The sequence below is a fragment of the Tursiops truncatus genome, chromosome 2 (assembly GCF_011762595.2).
Source record: "Tursiops truncatus isolate mTurTru1 chromosome 2, mTurTru1.mat.Y, whole genome shotgun sequence".
Classification (NCBI taxonomy): Eukaryota; Metazoa; Chordata; class Mammalia; order Artiodactyla; family Delphinidae; genus Tursiops; species Tursiops truncatus.
Window position 1 is genome coordinate 32,483,420 of NC_047035.1, and position 17,654 is coordinate 32,501,073.

The 17,654-nt window shown below is 48.9% G+C and overlaps 1 protein-coding gene across 7 annotated transcripts in view; it reads right to left on the reverse strand.

Moving 5' to 3' along the window:
• Positions 1–10,105: 10,105 nt before the first annotated feature.
• The window catches only part of SUSD6 (sushi domain containing 6), a 93,624-nt gene continuing 86,075 nt past the window's right edge, over positions 10,106–17,654 (reverse strand). For all 7 annotated transcript variants that reach the window (XM_019922059.3, XM_019922054.3, XM_019922066.3 and 4 more), the window contains 2 exons: positions 15,918–16,336; positions 10,106–13,960 (listed from right to left, as the gene is read on the reverse strand). In XM_019922059.3, the coding sequence (XP_019777618.1) occupies positions 13,935–13,960; positions 15,918–16,336 (445 nt within the window). In that variant the 3' untranslated portion in view covers positions 10,106–13,934. The remainder of the gene's footprint in view (positions 13,961–15,917; positions 16,337–17,654) is intronic.

The window sequence follows — 17,654 nt, forward strand, 5'->3', positions numbered from 1 at the left end:
ATGTCAACTGAAAAAAAAAAAAAAAAGCACAACACATGAGAGTTGTGAGTTACGTTTTATTTGGTGCCAGATAAGGACTACAGCCCGGGAGACAGCCTCTCAGATAGCCCTGAGGAGCTGCTCTGAAGAGGAGGGGGAGAGCGTCAGTATATATACGATTTTAGTGAAGGGGGTGTGTGCAGCCAAGCACACATTTCGGCCGAAGGTCGCTGCTAGTCACGAGGAGCAGATGCCTCTGTAGACAATTTTAGTCCTTTTCTAGATATGAGAAGATGCAAGAAATTGAGCTCATAAAATCTCCTGAAAATATCTAAGTATCTGAAGGCCTGTTCCGCCAGCTTTTCTCAGAGCACAGAGGCCCTCCTTCCTGATCTCCACCCCGAACCCCTTTCAGGGTGTGTTGAGGGTCAGTGACGGCAGGGGCTAGTGAGTTCAGTCTTGCAGAAACAGATGGCGAGCGACAATTTTTAACCGGCAGTAGATGCCAATTAAACAAAAACTGCGGTGTATTTTAAGACACACAGGCACACGAGTGACAATTTTTAATTGGCAGTAGATGCCAATTAAACAAAAACGGCAGTGTATTTTAAAACAGGCACACACGGCTACATGCTCTTATCATAATCAAGTTGGGTTTAGCAAGGATAGGAGGATGGTTTAATAGCAATCAATTCTATCACTATTCAATATAATGCATTACATTAACAGATTAAAGAAAAACACGTTACATCTTATCTTTTCTATCAGTAAAAGCATTTGATAAAATTAAACACTCGTTCATTATTCACAGCAAACTAGGAATTAAAAGACACTTAGCTATGCTAGCCTATGAGAGCCAGCCTGTGAGCGAATGTCCCTAAAGTCACACAGAAGGGGTTTCTTGGTATTTGCTGCCGTGCACACCTCAGGAAGAAGATGCTACCAGGGGCTTGTTTTGGAAGCTTGTGTTAAGTATTTGAGGTAAGTTTCAAGGCAACATGGTTTTATTCTGGCCTGGGGGCTGTCAGAAAGTGGAGGCAGTTCTGTGATTGGAAATTTCCCTTTTTATCTAGGAGGCCCTCTGGACCTCCCCCTTTTTCACGAGTCTCTCCCTGCTTCAGTCTCTACCCCTGATAATGATGACACCTAGAGCATGCTTTAAAATCTCCTAGGGTGCCCCTCCACCTACAGGGTAGCGTTTAAAGTCATGAGAATGTCCCTCCCAGCCCTTTACCATAGAGCAGTCTCCAGGTCCATGCCACTGGGCAGCACATCCCCACACACACACCCTCCCTTCCAGCCACACCAAACGCCCCCCTGCTCCCCAACATCACAGCTTCTTTCAGGCTTCTAGGCCATGGCTCACAATTTTAGCTCAGTCCAGAAGGACCCTCCCCTGCTCACCTTCTTTCTGCTGAGCAAACTCAAGTCCCAGATTAAATGTCAGCTGCTCTGCAAAGCTCTAGCCGGTGGTCCTGCACTACTCCCCGCTATTTTCCCCGGTGCTGTCTCCCTCCTCATCCTTCCTGCAGCCCTTCTTTCCTGTCTCCTGCCCTTCCTCCATCTTCCTTTCCTTCTTCAGTGAAATAATGAGTCTCTGGACCTGCCCTGCTGGGCGCTGAGGAGTCAAGGGTGAACCAGGAGGCCACAGATCAGTGACAAGACTATTGAAGAGCCACACACGAAACCTCCAGGACCCAGCAGTGTCCACAGGTTCAGCTCCACAAGCCCAGCCCCCAGCACAGGCGTGGCACTTTGCAGACGCTCAGGGAAAATCTGCTGGGTGAAAGGAGTCTGTTGTAGGTTGAACTGCATTTCCCAGAATGATACGTTCAAGTCCTAACCCCCAATACCTGTGAATGTGACTTCACTTGGAAATAGGGTCTCTGCAGATATCATCAGGTTAAGATGAGGTCGTATTGGATCAGGTAGATCCTAATCTGATGACTGGCGGAAATAGAGGGAAATTTGGACACAGACACAGGGAAGATGGAGGCAGAGATAGGAGGGATGCATCTGTAAAACAACAAGCGACAAAGATTGCTGGCAGCCACTAGAAGCTAGGGAGAGGCAAGGAAAGATTCTCCCCCTAGAGCTCTCAGAGGGAGACAGGCCCTGCTGACTCCTTGATTTTGGACTGCTAGCCCCCAGAGCTGTGAGAGAATAAATTTCTGTTGCTTTAAGCCATCTGGTTCGTGGTGATTTGTTCCTGCAGCCCTAGTAAATTAATGCAGAGTCCCAGGGTCATTGCCCATGAACTCCTGGTCACATTCCCTCTCTACCGCCCCAGGAGGCCACAGGTGCCCAAAACTCTGCTGCAGGCTGCATCTCAGCTTTCCAGTTTATCCCACCCGCCTGGCCTAAGCCTCCCTTCTCTGACCGGCAGAGGACTAGTGTCTAGTCTGACATTAGATGGCGCCAGCAGGCTGAGCCATCCCGGCTCCCTCACTGTGGGCTGAGCTCCCAAGGCCAAGACAAGGAACAGACATCAACTTTTTAAGTTCTTCCCAAAGAGCTGGCTTTTGTTCTATCAGAAGGAGGAAGTCAGATGCTTTCACCTGCAAACTGTCCTTCCCAGCCTCCGAGTTTGAGCTGCTGTGGGGAGAAATCAGAGGAGCCGAATTATTGCCCTCACCTCCCCACCTCCCTGGGGGTTTTTTTGTTTTGTTTTGTTTTTTTGTTTGTTTGCGGTACACTGGCCTCTCACAGTTGTGGCCTCTCCGTTGCAGAGCACAGGCTCTGGACACGCAGGCTCAGCGGCCATGGCTCACGGGCCCAGCCGCTCCACGGCATGTGGGATCTTCCCCGACCGGGGCACGAACCCGTGTCCCCTGCATCGGCAGGCGGACTCTCAACCACTGCGCCACCAGGGAAGACCCTTCCCTGGGTTTTGCCCTCCCAGGTGGGCTGTGTTCTGGTCCTTCGAGTTCCCCTACATGTTCCTATGGGAGGCCAACCACTTTTTTTTTTCACCCCAGAAGCAATTCCCTAGAACAGGCTTTGATTCTCCCCCTGGACAAGTCTGATGGACCCTTCCCTGGGTCCTGGTCCCTCAGCCCCATATACTCCGGGACCCTTTGCACAGCTCCCTACATTCCCTCTTTCCAATCAAAGCCCTTGTGCATTTCTCTGTTCTTCCTCTTTTTCTCCTCCACCATAGAGATGTACGGTTGACCCTTGAACAACATAGGGGTTAGGAGTACCCACACACAGTAGTGGAAAATCTGAGTATGACTTTACAGTCCAATGTCCATATCCAAGGTTCTGCATCTGTGGATTCAACTCACGTAGTACCGTGGTATTTACTATTGAAAGAAATCCATGTATAAATGGACCAGCACAGTTCAGACCCATGTTGTTCAAAAGACCAGTACAGTCTTTTTGACCTGTTTTTTTATTCCTTTCCATACAGTAGAGTCAACCACAGAGACCTCAGACCTCTTAACCTGAACGATCTTCCCAAATATGTGAGCAACGGTCTCATTTCTTCCACACTAACTCAAGCCCACCTTCTGGTCTAATCACCTGAGGGCTGCTCTTCCTTCTCTCACCAGGATGCCTGCAGTGGCCTCCTGGTTAAGTTTCCACTCTAATTTATTGTCCACCAAGTTCTTTTCTAATATACTCAGAGCCTGTCCTTCTGCTCTTCAAAATCCTTCTTTGGCTCCCACTTGCCTAGGGAATCACATCCAAATCCTTAAGACAGCAGTCAAAGTCCTGCTCCAGCTGGTGCTGTCATATCTTTCTAGCTATTTCCCTCACTAGCTTCCTCCACGCTGTCTGCCACCTGGATACGTCACTGTGGGAGAGAGCTTTGGTCAGAGCCCCCTTTGGAAATTGAATGTTATATTAATTTGCTGGGGTTGCTGTAACAAAGTACCACAGACCAGGTGGCTTAAACAACAGAAATTCATTGTCTCAGTTCTGGAGGCTGGAAGTCCGAGATCAAGGTGTCGGCAGGGTTGGTTCCTTCCAAGGGCCGTGAGGGAAGGACCCGTCCCAGGAGGCTCTCCTTGGCTTATGGGTGGCTATCCCTGTGTCTCCACATCGTCTTCCTTCTGTATCTGTGTGTCCAAATTCCCTCTTCTTATGAGGACATCAGTCATATTGGATTAGGACCCACCCTGATGACCTCATTTTAACTTAATTACCACTTTAAAGATGCTATCTCCAATTTCAGTCACATTCCAAGGTACTGGGGAGTTAGGACTTCAACATATGCATTCATGGGGGTGGACACAATTCAGTTCATAACATGAAAGATTCCAAGCCATAATTTTTATTTTCTCCAGGAAGGCAGGTGGAAATAACAGGCAATGAATACTGTTTATTGTTCTTAAGCAAAGCTCTTTGGGGAGCTGTGTGTCCCTTCCCAGACGGCAAATTACTAATTTGTAACAAAAGATCAGATACATTTGCAAAAGTTCTTTGTGAATATTTTCTCTGTACCTAGGTATCATGCATTTTGTTTTTTTAAGAAATAATTTAATTTTGAGCAGGTAATATATTCACTTGCTGCAAAATTCAAAAGTACAAAAGGTGTAGAAAATGACCCTTCCTCCCAAGTCATGCTCCATCCCCAGAGGCACCCAATGCTGACCATATCTGGAATGATCCTCTGTGCACAGAAAAGGATGTACATTGACACATTTTAAAAATCCTTTTTTGTACACAAATGATAGCGTTCCAGCACCCTCTTCTGCACCTGGCTTGTTTTTTTTTTTTTTTTACAACAGTGTATCCTGTAGATTAGTCCAGAGCTACTTTATTCTCTCTTTTTTTTTCCTGTATTCATTTTATGTTCAGATGTATCATATGTATTTAACCAACCTATGTTGATGATTATTTGTTATTTTCAAATTTTGGCTTTATTAGACAACTGCAATGAATACCTTGTATACTTTTGATTTTCCATGTATTATGCGAGGATATTTTTCAGAAAAATTCCTGCAAGTAGAATTTCTAGGTCAAAGAGTGTATTGTAATATTCTTTAAGTAAATAATTTTATTTAGAAACAAATTTACAGAAAGTTTCCTGAACCATGTGGGGAGTATGTTGTCAGATCCCCTTTAACATGTATTTGCTATGAACAAGGACATGCCCCTGCATAACCTCAATATAACCAACAGAACAAGAAATGAACACGGATACATTACTACCATCTAATCCTCACACTCCATTCAGGTTTTGCCTGTTGTCCCAGTAACATCTTTTATGGCAAAAGCATCTAATTTAGAATCATGCCTTACATTTCTCTGGAACAATTCCTCAGTGTTTCCTTGACTTGTACGACCTTGGCATTTTGAGGACTACAGGCCAGTGATTTTGTAAAATATCACTCAGTTTGGCTTTGTCTCAATTTTCATGATTAGATTTAGGTTGCATTTCAGGGCATGTTATGGAAGGGATGCTGGGTTCTCTCACTGCATTCTATCAGGCAGTGCATGATTTTGACTTGTCCCCCTAGATGAAGTAATGTCTACCAGGCTTCTGTTTATCTGTATGGACTCCTGGTCTCCTATCTTATTCAATGGATTATAATCTATTATATTATCATCACTTTACTTTGATGCTCATATTGCTCCTGATTTGGTCAGTAGAAGCCCCTTCCAGTGGGAGTCCTTTGGACATGTACCCATCATTTCTTGAGCACTTTTTTTGCTCAACACAACAAAATATTGCAGGCTCATCTAGTAGTCTTCCTGCCTGGGCTCTGGAAACAGCCATTTCTCCAAGAAGCCCTGGTTCCTTTTAGTGGAAAACAGTATTTAAATGCCAAGATCTGAACTCTAGATGTGCTCGCTGCTATTGAAGTGTCACTGCTCCCAAACCCTCTGGAAAGAGCTAGGGAATATCGGGGGGTGTGTGTGTGTGTGCGTGTGTGTGTGTGTGTGTGTGTACATGCATAGGTGCATTACATCTATATTTCTATATCTATTTATGTAGATTGAAACCATGAAAACCTACCATTCCAATCTGACACTGCAGGGTTCATTGTGTTTGTTCTGTTTCCCATTCTGATATATGTAACTCTGCCCCTACTTAATGGCATTAGAATTGTTCAGAAGAGAAGGGAAGAGGGGCTGCACTGTAACTTGATGGTTGCCGCCAAATTGCTCTCTGTACCAAATTGGTAGAGAGAAGGTACCAATTTACACTCCCAGGTCTCTACAGTCTGGAGAGTCCTCTTCTTCATACTTCCCACCCCACAGCTCCTTGGGTTTTTTCTTTGTTTGGTCGTTGTTGTTTTCAGTTTTAATATTTAAAAAAATTGAACTATAGTTGATTGACGATGTTATATTTCTGCTATACAGCAAAGTGATTCAGTTATACATGTGTACATTCTTTTTTTCATATTCTTTTCCATTATGGTTTATCATGGGACATTGAATATAGTTCCCTGTGTTATACAGGAGGACCTTGTTTCCACAGCTCCTTGTTGACTTACTCCTCTACCTGTAGTGTTAAAACACAATTCATCCTTCACGATGCAAAGCAAATGGCACCTTCCCTAGGGAGTCTCTCTGCTTGTCCCCGAAAGAAAAGAACTCTTCCCTCTTCACTCCCCAGGCACTTGGCTGGTGCGCCATTAGATTTCTTTAAGTTCTGCCTTAAGTTTCAGGCAGCTATTTAATCTCTTTTCTCCCCTGTTAGTCTGAAAACTCTTAGAGGGCAAAGACTGAGTCTTATTCACTGCTGTGCCCCTGGAATCTAGTATCAGACTTTGTGTAAAGTGAATCCTAAAAAAAAAAAATTTTTTTTTTGGTTGATTGAATTAGCAAATGAATGAATGAACAAATGATTATAACAGGAGTGGGAATGGCCATCCCATAGAAAGGCTACAGCACCGAAGTCTCAAAAAGTCTTTGGAGCCGATGTTGAAGGGCTTCAAGAGGCCACCCCAGAAGCCAGAGCAGCCCCCATGCTTGGTGTGTTTGTGTGGAGCCGAAGTCCTTCCTTTCAGCCCCAGCCAGCAGGCTGAACCTGCAAGCAGGCTGCCTTTGTTGGAGGCTGGACTACCTGCTCCCACAGGAAGCTCTGCGGTGGGGAAGTCCACACTTGCCAAAACCTCCTCAGTTTTCTGCCAAGTTGGGAATCGTCTGCCACCCCAGGCTCAGGGACAGTTCAAGCTGCCCCAGATGGGCTGCTCAGGACATTCCTATGTTGTGAAATTTCCTTTTCTGGGGGCCGTAGGGCATCATGGGAAATCTGAAATGCCAAACAGCTGTTCACCTCTGGGCATGGGACGGGATGGTCCCCAAGCCCTGTGATGCTCCTCTACCACCACAGAGCTTAGAGCAGCAAGCCGGGCCTGTCTTGGGAACGTGTCATGTCTTGCCCAGGTTCAGATTAATTCCTTTCCTCAGGAATTTATCTATCTATCATCTATCTTTCTCTACATATATAATGTATTATTTAATTTAGAAGAGGAATCGCGGTTTTGATTTTTCATCTCAAACATGGATGTCTCGGACGTCAAACTTGGATAGTTTTCGATATATGTCTTTGTTACAAAGAGTAAGCAAATTATATTTTAAAATTCAACTTCAGGAATAATGAAACAAGTGTGAATCAAAGCACCATTTTCTGTCAACTGGCATATTTTTAAAAATGATAACTCCCCATGCTGGTGAGGTTGTTTAGGAAAATGAACACTGCCAATGACAACATAATTTGGAATAACTTCCTTGGTGGGCAATTTGAGATATATCAAAAGACTCTAAAATGTGTGTTTCTTCTCATCTAGCAGTTTCATTTCCAGTAGTTTATGCCAGAGAAATAATTTAAAATACTATCAAACCACTGGTTGTAAGAATTAAAAAAAAATTTTGGCAACTTCAAAGTCCAAATTACCAATACGACAGAAAACTATACAACCATTAAAAATGAAGTCAACGAAATTTTATGAGATTAGAACAACACTGCCAGCAAGAGGTGGAACTATGGGTGATTGTAACGACCTTTCTAAATTTTCTCAAATGCCTATGTGTTACTTTGGCGTACTGCAAGATATTTTAAGTAGTCTGAGAAAGCCCTGCCCTGGAGACTGTTACTACTTTTGTTCTTGTCTAGGGGTCTCCACTTTCCAAATTGGGAGGCAGGGGTTCAGCAGCAGGGCAGAAAATTCTTCTGCTCTCCTCCCACCCACTTTCCAACTTGAGGCAACCACTTCAAAGACAGCAGCTCCCCCAGCAGCTCTGCAGGTTTCGCGGGCTGTTGCCTTTGTCCCCCTCATCTGTCATCAAGAGAAAGGCCGCAAGCCTGTGGTTGACCCCGTTTTGACAAGACTACCCAGCATACCTTACCTGATGGGACGTGTTTCTGCACCTATTTCCCGACAGAGACGACTTACCTCTCACTGAAACAAGCAATCTTTCCAGTGTTTTTTCTTGTAGAGGAACAACTCCCGCCGCTTTGTGAATTTATGTCTTATCACATTTCTGCATAGCTTAAATGCTTCCTCCCGACACGGTGATGGGTACGTCCCATCCTTTGAGATGAGCGTAGTTTATTATCCTCGTGAACAGTGTGCCATTTCCCTGCCCCGAAATTAAGTGTTTTTCCTCTACCTGAAGCTCACTGGTGAGACAGAGACTCCGAAAGGCAGAAAGAAGGGGGTGAGGGCCTGGAGAGGCAGGCAAGGGTGTGATGGGGCAGGAACGGGCCAAGGGAGGGGATCGCTCCGGCAGGGGTATCTGGGTTTGAATTCAATCCCGGCTCCGCTTTGGGCAAGTTAGTTCACCTCTTTAGGCCTCACTTTCATTCTATATCGTCTGGGGCTCTGGGCAGGGATAGTGCCCACCTTGCAGAGCTGCTGTGTGGGTTCCATGAGTTTATACACACGGAGTACTTAGAAGCCTGCCTGGTACAGAGTAAGTGCTTTTTAACGATCAGCTTTTATCACCATTACTCCTATTGGTACAATACTCTTCTCTTCCTCTCCTTGCAATTGATGTCAGCGATGTCTGTGCGGACCCTTCTGAGGACTGGTGCTCTGAGGCTGAGACTGGGTGTTCGGCACAGATGCCCCTAGAATGTTTTCCCACCTGACACTGTTAGAGAAACACATCCTGACCATTACCCCAAGGGCAAATTTAAGGGTGGCCTGGTTTTCAATGCCAAAATACCCTGTACATCTCTCTACTCACACCCTTGACTTTACTACCTGTTGCAACTGCTCGAGTACTGTCGGCCTCTCCTACCTGGCAATGACGACCTCTTCACCTCTATGTCCTCTGCCCTTTCATCTCTAGATCTCCATCATTTCCCCTCCCCAAACTGTGCCTTCCATTTCCCCATCTCAGAGAATGGTGTTGCTCTTTACCTAGCTGCTCAAACTGCCTTATTTCCCACAAGACCAACAACTTCTTACATGGTCTCCTGGTACTTATGTTATATCCCCCTAAATTCATTCTTCTTAAGAGACGGAGATAGCTTCCCAAAAAAACAAACAAAAAAACCCCCAGAGCTTACTAAGTCATTCTATTACTTAAAACCATTAAGGCACTTGTTGCCCTTAGGATGAAGTGAAACTTCTCAGCTTGGCTGGCCGGGGCCTCCTACCACTGGCCTCTGCTTACCCCGCTCAGCCCGTCCTGAGCCACTCTGCCCTCAGCCCTGCCTGCGGCGGCCCTAGACTCCTTTCAGTTTCTCAAACTAAATGTGCTTTTCTGCTGCCTTCACACCCACACACACATAGTGCCCTGCTCCGCAGCCTCACTCTTCTGGCCCTTCGCATCTCAGCTCACGTGGCATCTCATCCAAAAGGTGTTTCTGACCGTCCCCCAACATAACTTCGGTGATCACAGCCATCACTGCATAGTGTTGTGACTGTGTGCTTTCCTGATACGTTAGGAATTCCATGCAGGCCCCAAACTCGCGGTGTTGCTCACTGCCGAATCCCAGCGTGAGCACAGTGGGGGGCACACTCAGAGCACTAAAAAACCAAGAGAAGTGATGTATTTCCACTTACGTTTGTGGTCTCCCTTCCCTGTACCTTCATCCTGTCTCCTCTTACCAGGTACCTCTCTCCCCAGAGCTAGCGCTTCATCCCTTCACGAGCTCCTGCCCATAGGAGGGTTGCTGCAAAAACTTTCTGGAAGGATCACACCTCTCACAACTGCCTTCATAAGAACTTTTTTTTAATTATTATTATTTAGAAATGCAGTTATATACATAGAACAATTAAAATTAAATTAAACTTTGTACAAATATTAAAATACTATCTTCACACCCACTGCAATGTACAGGATACCAAAAAATATATATATAAAATAAAATAAAGCAAACCCAAACTGACTGACATCCTGCACAGTCAATGATGCGTGTGTCATGTGAAACCATTGCAGAGATTCCATAGTGGTGTGATGAGAAGCCTGGGCAGGGTGTGGTGGGCTGCCAGGCAACCCTCCTCGCCCCTCTCTCCTCCCTGCTTGGCGATCTGAGTGCTCTGCCCCTGCATCTTCCCCAGCTCCTAGCAGAGGGCTCAGCCTTGGGGTTCTCATTCAAGATTCTACCAGATTTTCAACTGGCGGTCAAGAGGAGTCGCTTCCCAGGAAAGTTGAGCCTGCCTTTCCCTCTCCGGGGAACTGGCTACTCTACCACTCGGTGCACCCATATGTCAAAAAAAATCCTCTCGGAGCCCCTCACCAGACACCAGTAATGACAGGCCCGATGCTGAGAGCCAGGAGCCCTAGCAGGCTCCACGAGAAACACTCCCAGCCTCTATCCTCAGCAAAGCACATCTGGAATTAAGCTGTCAAGCCCGTGTCCCTTCCCTCCTGGGCCCGTTATTCTCAAGGTGGGGGGCGGGGGGGAGGAGGGGAACAGGCAAGGATCTAGAAATATTTGCAGCATTTTCCATTCTCTACGTAAAGATGTTCCCTGGGAATGGAAGTGACATTGTTATGTAGAAAGCAAGTGGTTTGAGCTCTTCTGGGATGGGGAGGGGAAAGGCCGAGTGCTAGGATTCCTGTGCCACCACTAACTTAGCAGGAAAAGTGTACCTTTGTCTGTCTTGCCATCCAGCTTCTCCACGGAGCTTTAAAGCTGGGGGAAGGGGAGAGGAGGAGGGCAGGAAGAATGCGGATGACAACGTGAGTTCTGTTTGCAAATGGAGTGTTAGCAGGATGTACATTGAAATACCTTATAAAACCAAAAGAACTCACAAAGTGGCCAGGACTCGGCCCATTTCACGGTTCACACCCAGTGAAGTGGGAGCATAGCACACAAAACTCAAAAATGGCAAAAGATAGAGCCTACGTGCTGAACTAAGGCATTGAAAGGGATGGAAATTTTAAGTAATTTTCACCACATACTGGCCCTTGAAAGTCACTGGAATGTGACTGCAAGTTGCCAGGATATAAAACCTGCACTGAGTCAGCTCATGTATGCAAAACAAACAAACAAAACAAAACACCCCTTTTTAAAAGTCCTTTGGTGCCAACCGTTCTCCTGGGCAAGTCCTCTGCTGGACTCCCCTGGAGGGGAGCCCGGGAAGCCAGACCATGGGCAGTTTTCCCCACCTGCTCCAGGCCCCTCTGGCAGCCCCAAGCACCACCTTGTCTCTCAGCCAGGCCCCACTCCAAGGCAGCTGTGGGGGGGCCCTGATCCTTCACAAGGGACAAAGGCCAGAAGCTCTAGAAACAGCAGTGCATGGCTGATGTGGGAGCAGAAAGCTCACTGCAGTAAGCCGTCGTGGGTGTCAGCAGCAATGAGGCTGGCTCTGCACCCACAGGCCGGGGGACTCCGGGAGGCCCCAGCAAAGCCAGTGACGTGGGGGACGTGGCAGGGAGGTTCCTGACTTTTCCCTCTTCCCTACCGGGTGGCAAGTCTGGGCTTGTGATCCCCAGGGCGGGCGGGCCAAGGGGAAGAAGGGTTCAGAGGGCAGGGGGGCCAAGCCGGTCACCTCTGTGGCTGAATATACCGCAAACAAAAAGTGCAATCTCTTGGGTGAGAAACCCAGAGTAACTGGATAGAAAAAGGTAAGAGCTTCCATTTAAAGAAAGATCCTAGACTAGAATTCAGCTGTTGGAAGATTGGGCAACAGAAGCTGCAGGCTCAGCAATGAGACTTTGGATGCCTCCCGCTGGTCCCCACTGGTCCCTGCTCTCTTTTGGAGGAAGACAAGGGCTGCCGGTGGGTGGAACAGAACCTGTGCAGGGTGAAGCGGCGGGGCCGGGGACCCTGCCCTCCAGATGGGCCCCGTGCCAGCAACGGCCAGCAGGCACGTCTCCAAAAACGGCCTCTTCTGAGGCCAAGGACAGCCCTGCTCCGTTCCGTCTCCCTCCCTCCAGCTCTCGGGCCAGGGCTGAGGGCACACAGCACGAGAGGGCTCCCGCGGGGAGGAGCCGGACACACGCAGGCGCTGCCCTCACCTGAGCCGAGGGAAGACTACAGGGGCGGCGAGCCCCCCGGCAGAGCCCGGAGTAAAGTGCGCGTGTGAGAGTGGAGGCGGGAGGCTGAGGGCGGGCCATTCGTTCTTCTCCTCTTGGAGGCCACCCGCAGCGCCGGAGCTACCCTGTTAGGCCAGGAACTGAAAACACATCGGGCTCTACTATTTTCACCACCCCAGACAGAGGCTGGGGGAAGGAGCGGAGGCGCGGTGCTTCAGAAACAAAACAGTAACACGCGCTCCGTAGTGCCACATCTCCTGAAGAGGCAGCAGCCCTGTCAGTGTGGGACCCTCGGCCGAGGGAGCGGCCCCAGCAGGGCCCCGGAGCCAGGCTGCTTCCAAACCATCTCCACCAACAAGCTGTGGGGGGGGGGGGGTGTGCCGACTGTGTCTTGGGCCCTCCCGGTGCCGGGAAGACCAGGGAGTCGTTTGCCAGCTGTGACGAGCGGAGGGGCGGCAGGGGAGGGTGGAACGAGGAAAAGCAGCAGCGAGGCAAGCAGCAGGATGCTTCCTGGGCACAGTTACTAAGGCACGTGACTGTGGTGAGGAGGACCCTCAGGACCGGGGCGGAGCTGCCTGCAGCTGCCTGGGGACACGGTCGGCCGGCGCCTCTCAGGCCCCCTTCCCTCACCATGAACCCAGAACAGGGCAACTGGCCCCAACTGCCAGCGACCAGATGGGCATCTCATGGCATCTCAGGCAACACTCCCGACCCGTGGATGATACGCCTCAGGCCTCGGCCGGCAAGGAAGCCGGAGCTGCGCAGGATCAAACCCAGGAGGCCGCATGCAACTCCCCCCTATGCTCCAGGGAAAGAGAAAAGACCGGGGCCAGGAAGGCCAGACGCTGGAAGTAGGAAGTGAGAACTTGCATATGCGGAAGGCGATCGATCATTATCAGCCACCGTCCTCCCCTCCCTTGGGATCTTCTGGATGCTTCTTGGAAACTCGATAGGGCCAGGCGCTGGCACCTCTGAGCTACAGAGCTGGGCGCTGGGACAGCTCAGGCCAAGGGAGCCACAGCTTGCCCCAATTCGAGCCACTATCGGATCTGCTCCTGCTAAGGGCCGCGGTGCCAGCCCCCGAAGGAGACAGGCCAGACCCAGGCCCGGCCCCCTGCGTGGCAGAGTGCTGCCACCAAGGCTTGCAGGACAGCAACAAGCCCGCATGACAGGGACACTGGACGGGCGGGAGGAAGGCACAAGTAAACGCAGCGCTCTCGGGCCCACGGGGGCTGCCGCCCAAGCGCTCGCTCGCTGGAGCGGACCCGGAGGGCTCGGGGAAGGAAGGGCTCAATCCAGCACATTCAACGATGTCCCCGACACAGACGGGAAGGCTGGGCCAGGCAAAAAGCCAGCTCCTCCAGCTGTCCAGCAGGCAGATGGTGAGAATCTTCCTTGAGTTTCCAGCCAAGGTGGGCCTGCAGGCCCTCAGAGATACAGAGATACACAGATACACAGGTGGCAGCTCAGGTATCCGGGCAGGGCAGCTGGAGTACGCGGTGCTCAAACCCACAGGGAGAGGGAGGGAGGGCAGAGAGGAGAGAAGCCAGCGGCAGCCCTCATGCTTCTTTCAACAGTGGGATATCTGCGGGCAGAGGAGGACGGAGAGCACAGTGGTTAGCCCGTGTGAGTGACTCTGCAGCACACCTGACCCCGTCACAGGGATCCTATGTTTAAAGAAATAAAATGCCCTGTTCACAGGCTTCTAGGTAGCCTAAATCCCTCACCCTTTTCTACGCCTTCCTTGCTCATCTCTCCCTCTGCCTGTGTGACAAAATCTGAACATTCAGTCGGGTATTCAAACCCCTTCTGGTCCTACCACCTTGAACCCTCTTCTCTGCTTTAACTATGCTGGTTTAGTTGCTTCTCTTTCTATCCTTATTCTCGCCCTATGAGGCTCCTGAGCCCTGGTTAAGTCTCACCTCCTCCTTCAAGCCATCCTCCAGCTGTGTGATACTGAGTAAATCACTCCCCATCCCTGGGTCTTGGTTGACTCATCTGTCACCGGGCTTAGACTGACACCTTAAGGGCCTGGCTTCCTTCAGTACTGTCAGCCCCAGACAGCTCAGGCTTAGCCTGCAACCAACTCGATAACCTATGCGTCTTGTTCTTTTGCACTCCTCATTCTGACATGGACCCTACCACTCTTGGTTCCATTTTTTCTCAAGTATGGGCTCCATCTTCCCAACTGACTGACAATCCATGTGGGCAGAGAGCATGTTTCACAGCTCTTCCCATCACACCTGAAACCTAATCCAGCACCCGGCACAGAGGGGCTCTTAGAAACGCTTGTTCAATACCTGGGACAAAGCAAGGGAGCAAAAGGAGGAGAAGGGAGAAGAGCTGGCACCACCCTGGCTCCTCAGGAAGGATAAGGGCTGAGGCTTGTGTCAATACGTGCAGACACACGATATGCAAAGCTGGCTGCCCGTGGGGTCACTGGCTTCCACCTTTAAACCCTGGCCACCTATTTAGTGGCCCCTTCCTAGCTCTACATCCCACCAAGAGAAAAGCAGGCATGCTGCTGACAATCAGGAAACCCTACACCTGATCTGCACTTAAGAACTTCCAACTTCTTTGCTTTCAGCTATTCTAAACCATACACATGAACTGTGCCCAGGACTCCCAGGGAACAGAGAGTTTTCCCTAAGGCTCTTTTACGGGGGGGAGGGGGGGGTTGGTAAGTATAGAAGTCCTCACTTTCTAAAGGGAAACATCTAGATTCGGTCTGCATCCTGAAACACAGTGGGATTTTACGTAAAGATGTTTTTTAAAGTGACAGAGTCAATCCCGATGTTCGACTCTCCAGGCTCCCGTAAAGGCAGAGGTGTCAGCAGGGGGCAATTTTGTTCTCTGGCTGGTTTGCCACAAAGGACCTGGAGTGACCTGGGAGGCAGCATGGCACCATGGGGCTATAACGCAAGTTTGGGAGCAGATCCATCGGCTTCAAATCCCAGCTCAGCCACCTACCAATGGGCAAGTGACTTAACCTCTTTGAGCCTCAGTATCCCTATCTGTAAAATGGGGCTGGTAATAATACCCACTTCTCAGGATCACTGTGAGGTGTGACTGACACAGTGCAAGGAAACCAACTAGCACGGGACCTGGCATGCTCCCATTTAAAATGAAGCAGCTGGAATGCTCCGGGAGAGGCAGGCTCAGTTTCCTCTGTCATAAGACCCCACACCGCCTTGTTATTCCTGTTCTTTCAGGAACATAAAAATTATGACAAGAGGACAGGCCCCACTCCACCTCCAACTGGCTGTCTACCCTTTGATTTAGCAGATCCCTGAGGCCATGAATAGTTTCGGAGACTCCAAACCTATTAAAATTCACAGACAACAGTGAAAAGTCTCCCTATACAGAGCCCAAAGGCCTACCTGGGGCTCCGAGGGTAAAATTCTATTTTGTAGGATAATCCCCCAGGTATTATCTTTCTTTGCGGCCAGATACACCAATTATCAGAAAGGTTCCCCTTCCTTCCTCACTCCCAGCAAGGACCCTGAGCAGATAATAACTTACGATCAGCACCGAGCACCTACCATCTGTGTAGTCCTCCGACGTGAGGCTTTGTATGTCGCTGTTCTCTGAATCTGGGGCTTCTTTGTGTGCCACTCGGCTGTTCCCTGAGCCGGCCACCCAGGAAGAGGGGGCTGCCTGATGCACCATCACAGTCTCCGAGCCCCGAGAGCCCCGGGCTTCACACAGTCCAGGCTGGCCTGGGGCCTCCTCCTCTCCACCTGCGGAGGAGCAGGCCCCCTGGTCCTGCAGCTGCTGCTCCCTTGGCCCGCTCCTCCCACTGGGCCCAGACCCTTCTGACAGCACAATCTGCACTCTGGGGTCAGCGGGCGGCACACAGTGACCGGAACTGCCGTACACAGCCTCTTCATACGACGGCAGCGCAACCTGGACTCCATCCACCATGATGGACACCTGGTCCCCGGACACCCCCTGGTCACGCCTGCATCCGTAGGGAAGGACAAAGGAAGAATCAGAATACACGCACAGGTAAATATCACAATATCAACACCACCAACCGTTTCTGACCACTTACTATGGTACCCGGCATGGCACTAAGGGCTTTACACACGTTGCCCCACTGAGTCCTCACCTGAGTCCTTTCAGGTAGATTGACCAAGAATGCAGATGAGGCTCAGAGTAGTTAAGTAACCTACCCAGTCGCACAGCTGGTAAGGGAGGAAGCTAGGATGTGAATCCATTCCACCTGCTTCCAAAGACTGTGTTCTTAACCTCTGGGTACACAGGCACCTAGCTCTCTGGTCCTGTGCAAAAACGAGAAAGCTAGAGACCCAGAAATAAAGCCATTCACTCAGCACAGCTAAGACAGGAAAGTGGGAGAATGATGGCTACAAATACCCGTGAATATACCCCTGCCTGCGCACTTCACGCGGGTATACTGTACGGTATGTAACTGACATCTCCATCAAGCTCCTTTTAAAAAGAGGAGGAGGAAAAGCAGCACCGTGGTCTGGAAATGGGACACTGGACTCAAAAACTGAAGAATTTTATTCTTTTGACTCAGCCACTTTGCTTGCCTTTTATTTAATTTTCTTTAACTTCGTAAACTTAAAAAAAATATGTGAATTATAACACAAATATTAGACAAACATTGAAAAATGTACAGCTGACTTATTCCAGAGGTAACATGGCGTACAAGCCCTAGCTGGGTCAAGAAACAACACTGCTGGCACCGCCCAGCCCACCCCCACCGTGTCCATTCCTATCGCCTCACCAGCAAAAGCAACCACGATCCTGACTCTCATGAAAATCGTTCCTTTGACTTTTATTTTAGTAATTTTACTGCCTAAACATGAATCCTTCAACACCAGTTATTTCTGCATATTTCTGACCTTTATATGAATGGGAAAGACAATAAATGCGTGTGTGTGTGTGTGTGTGTGTGTGTCTGGCTTTGTATTTAACTCAACATTATAACATAACGTTTGGGAGATTTATCCATGCAAATACTTCTTTTCTGAATTACTTTTATATATGCGCTTTTTTTTGGCCACTGTGAGGCTTGCAGGATCTTAGTTCCCAGGCCACAGATTGAACCCAGGCCCCCGGCAGTGGAAGGGCAGAGTCCTAACCATTAGACCACCAGGGAATTCCTGAACCATTCTGAAAATAAGTTATTTCTTACTAATTAAAACAGTAGTTAGCACACACCTCCCAAGAACCTCTTTTCCTATGTTAACTACAACAATATTTACATCCTGGAAATAACATTGGTATAATACTGTAATACAAATGTTCCC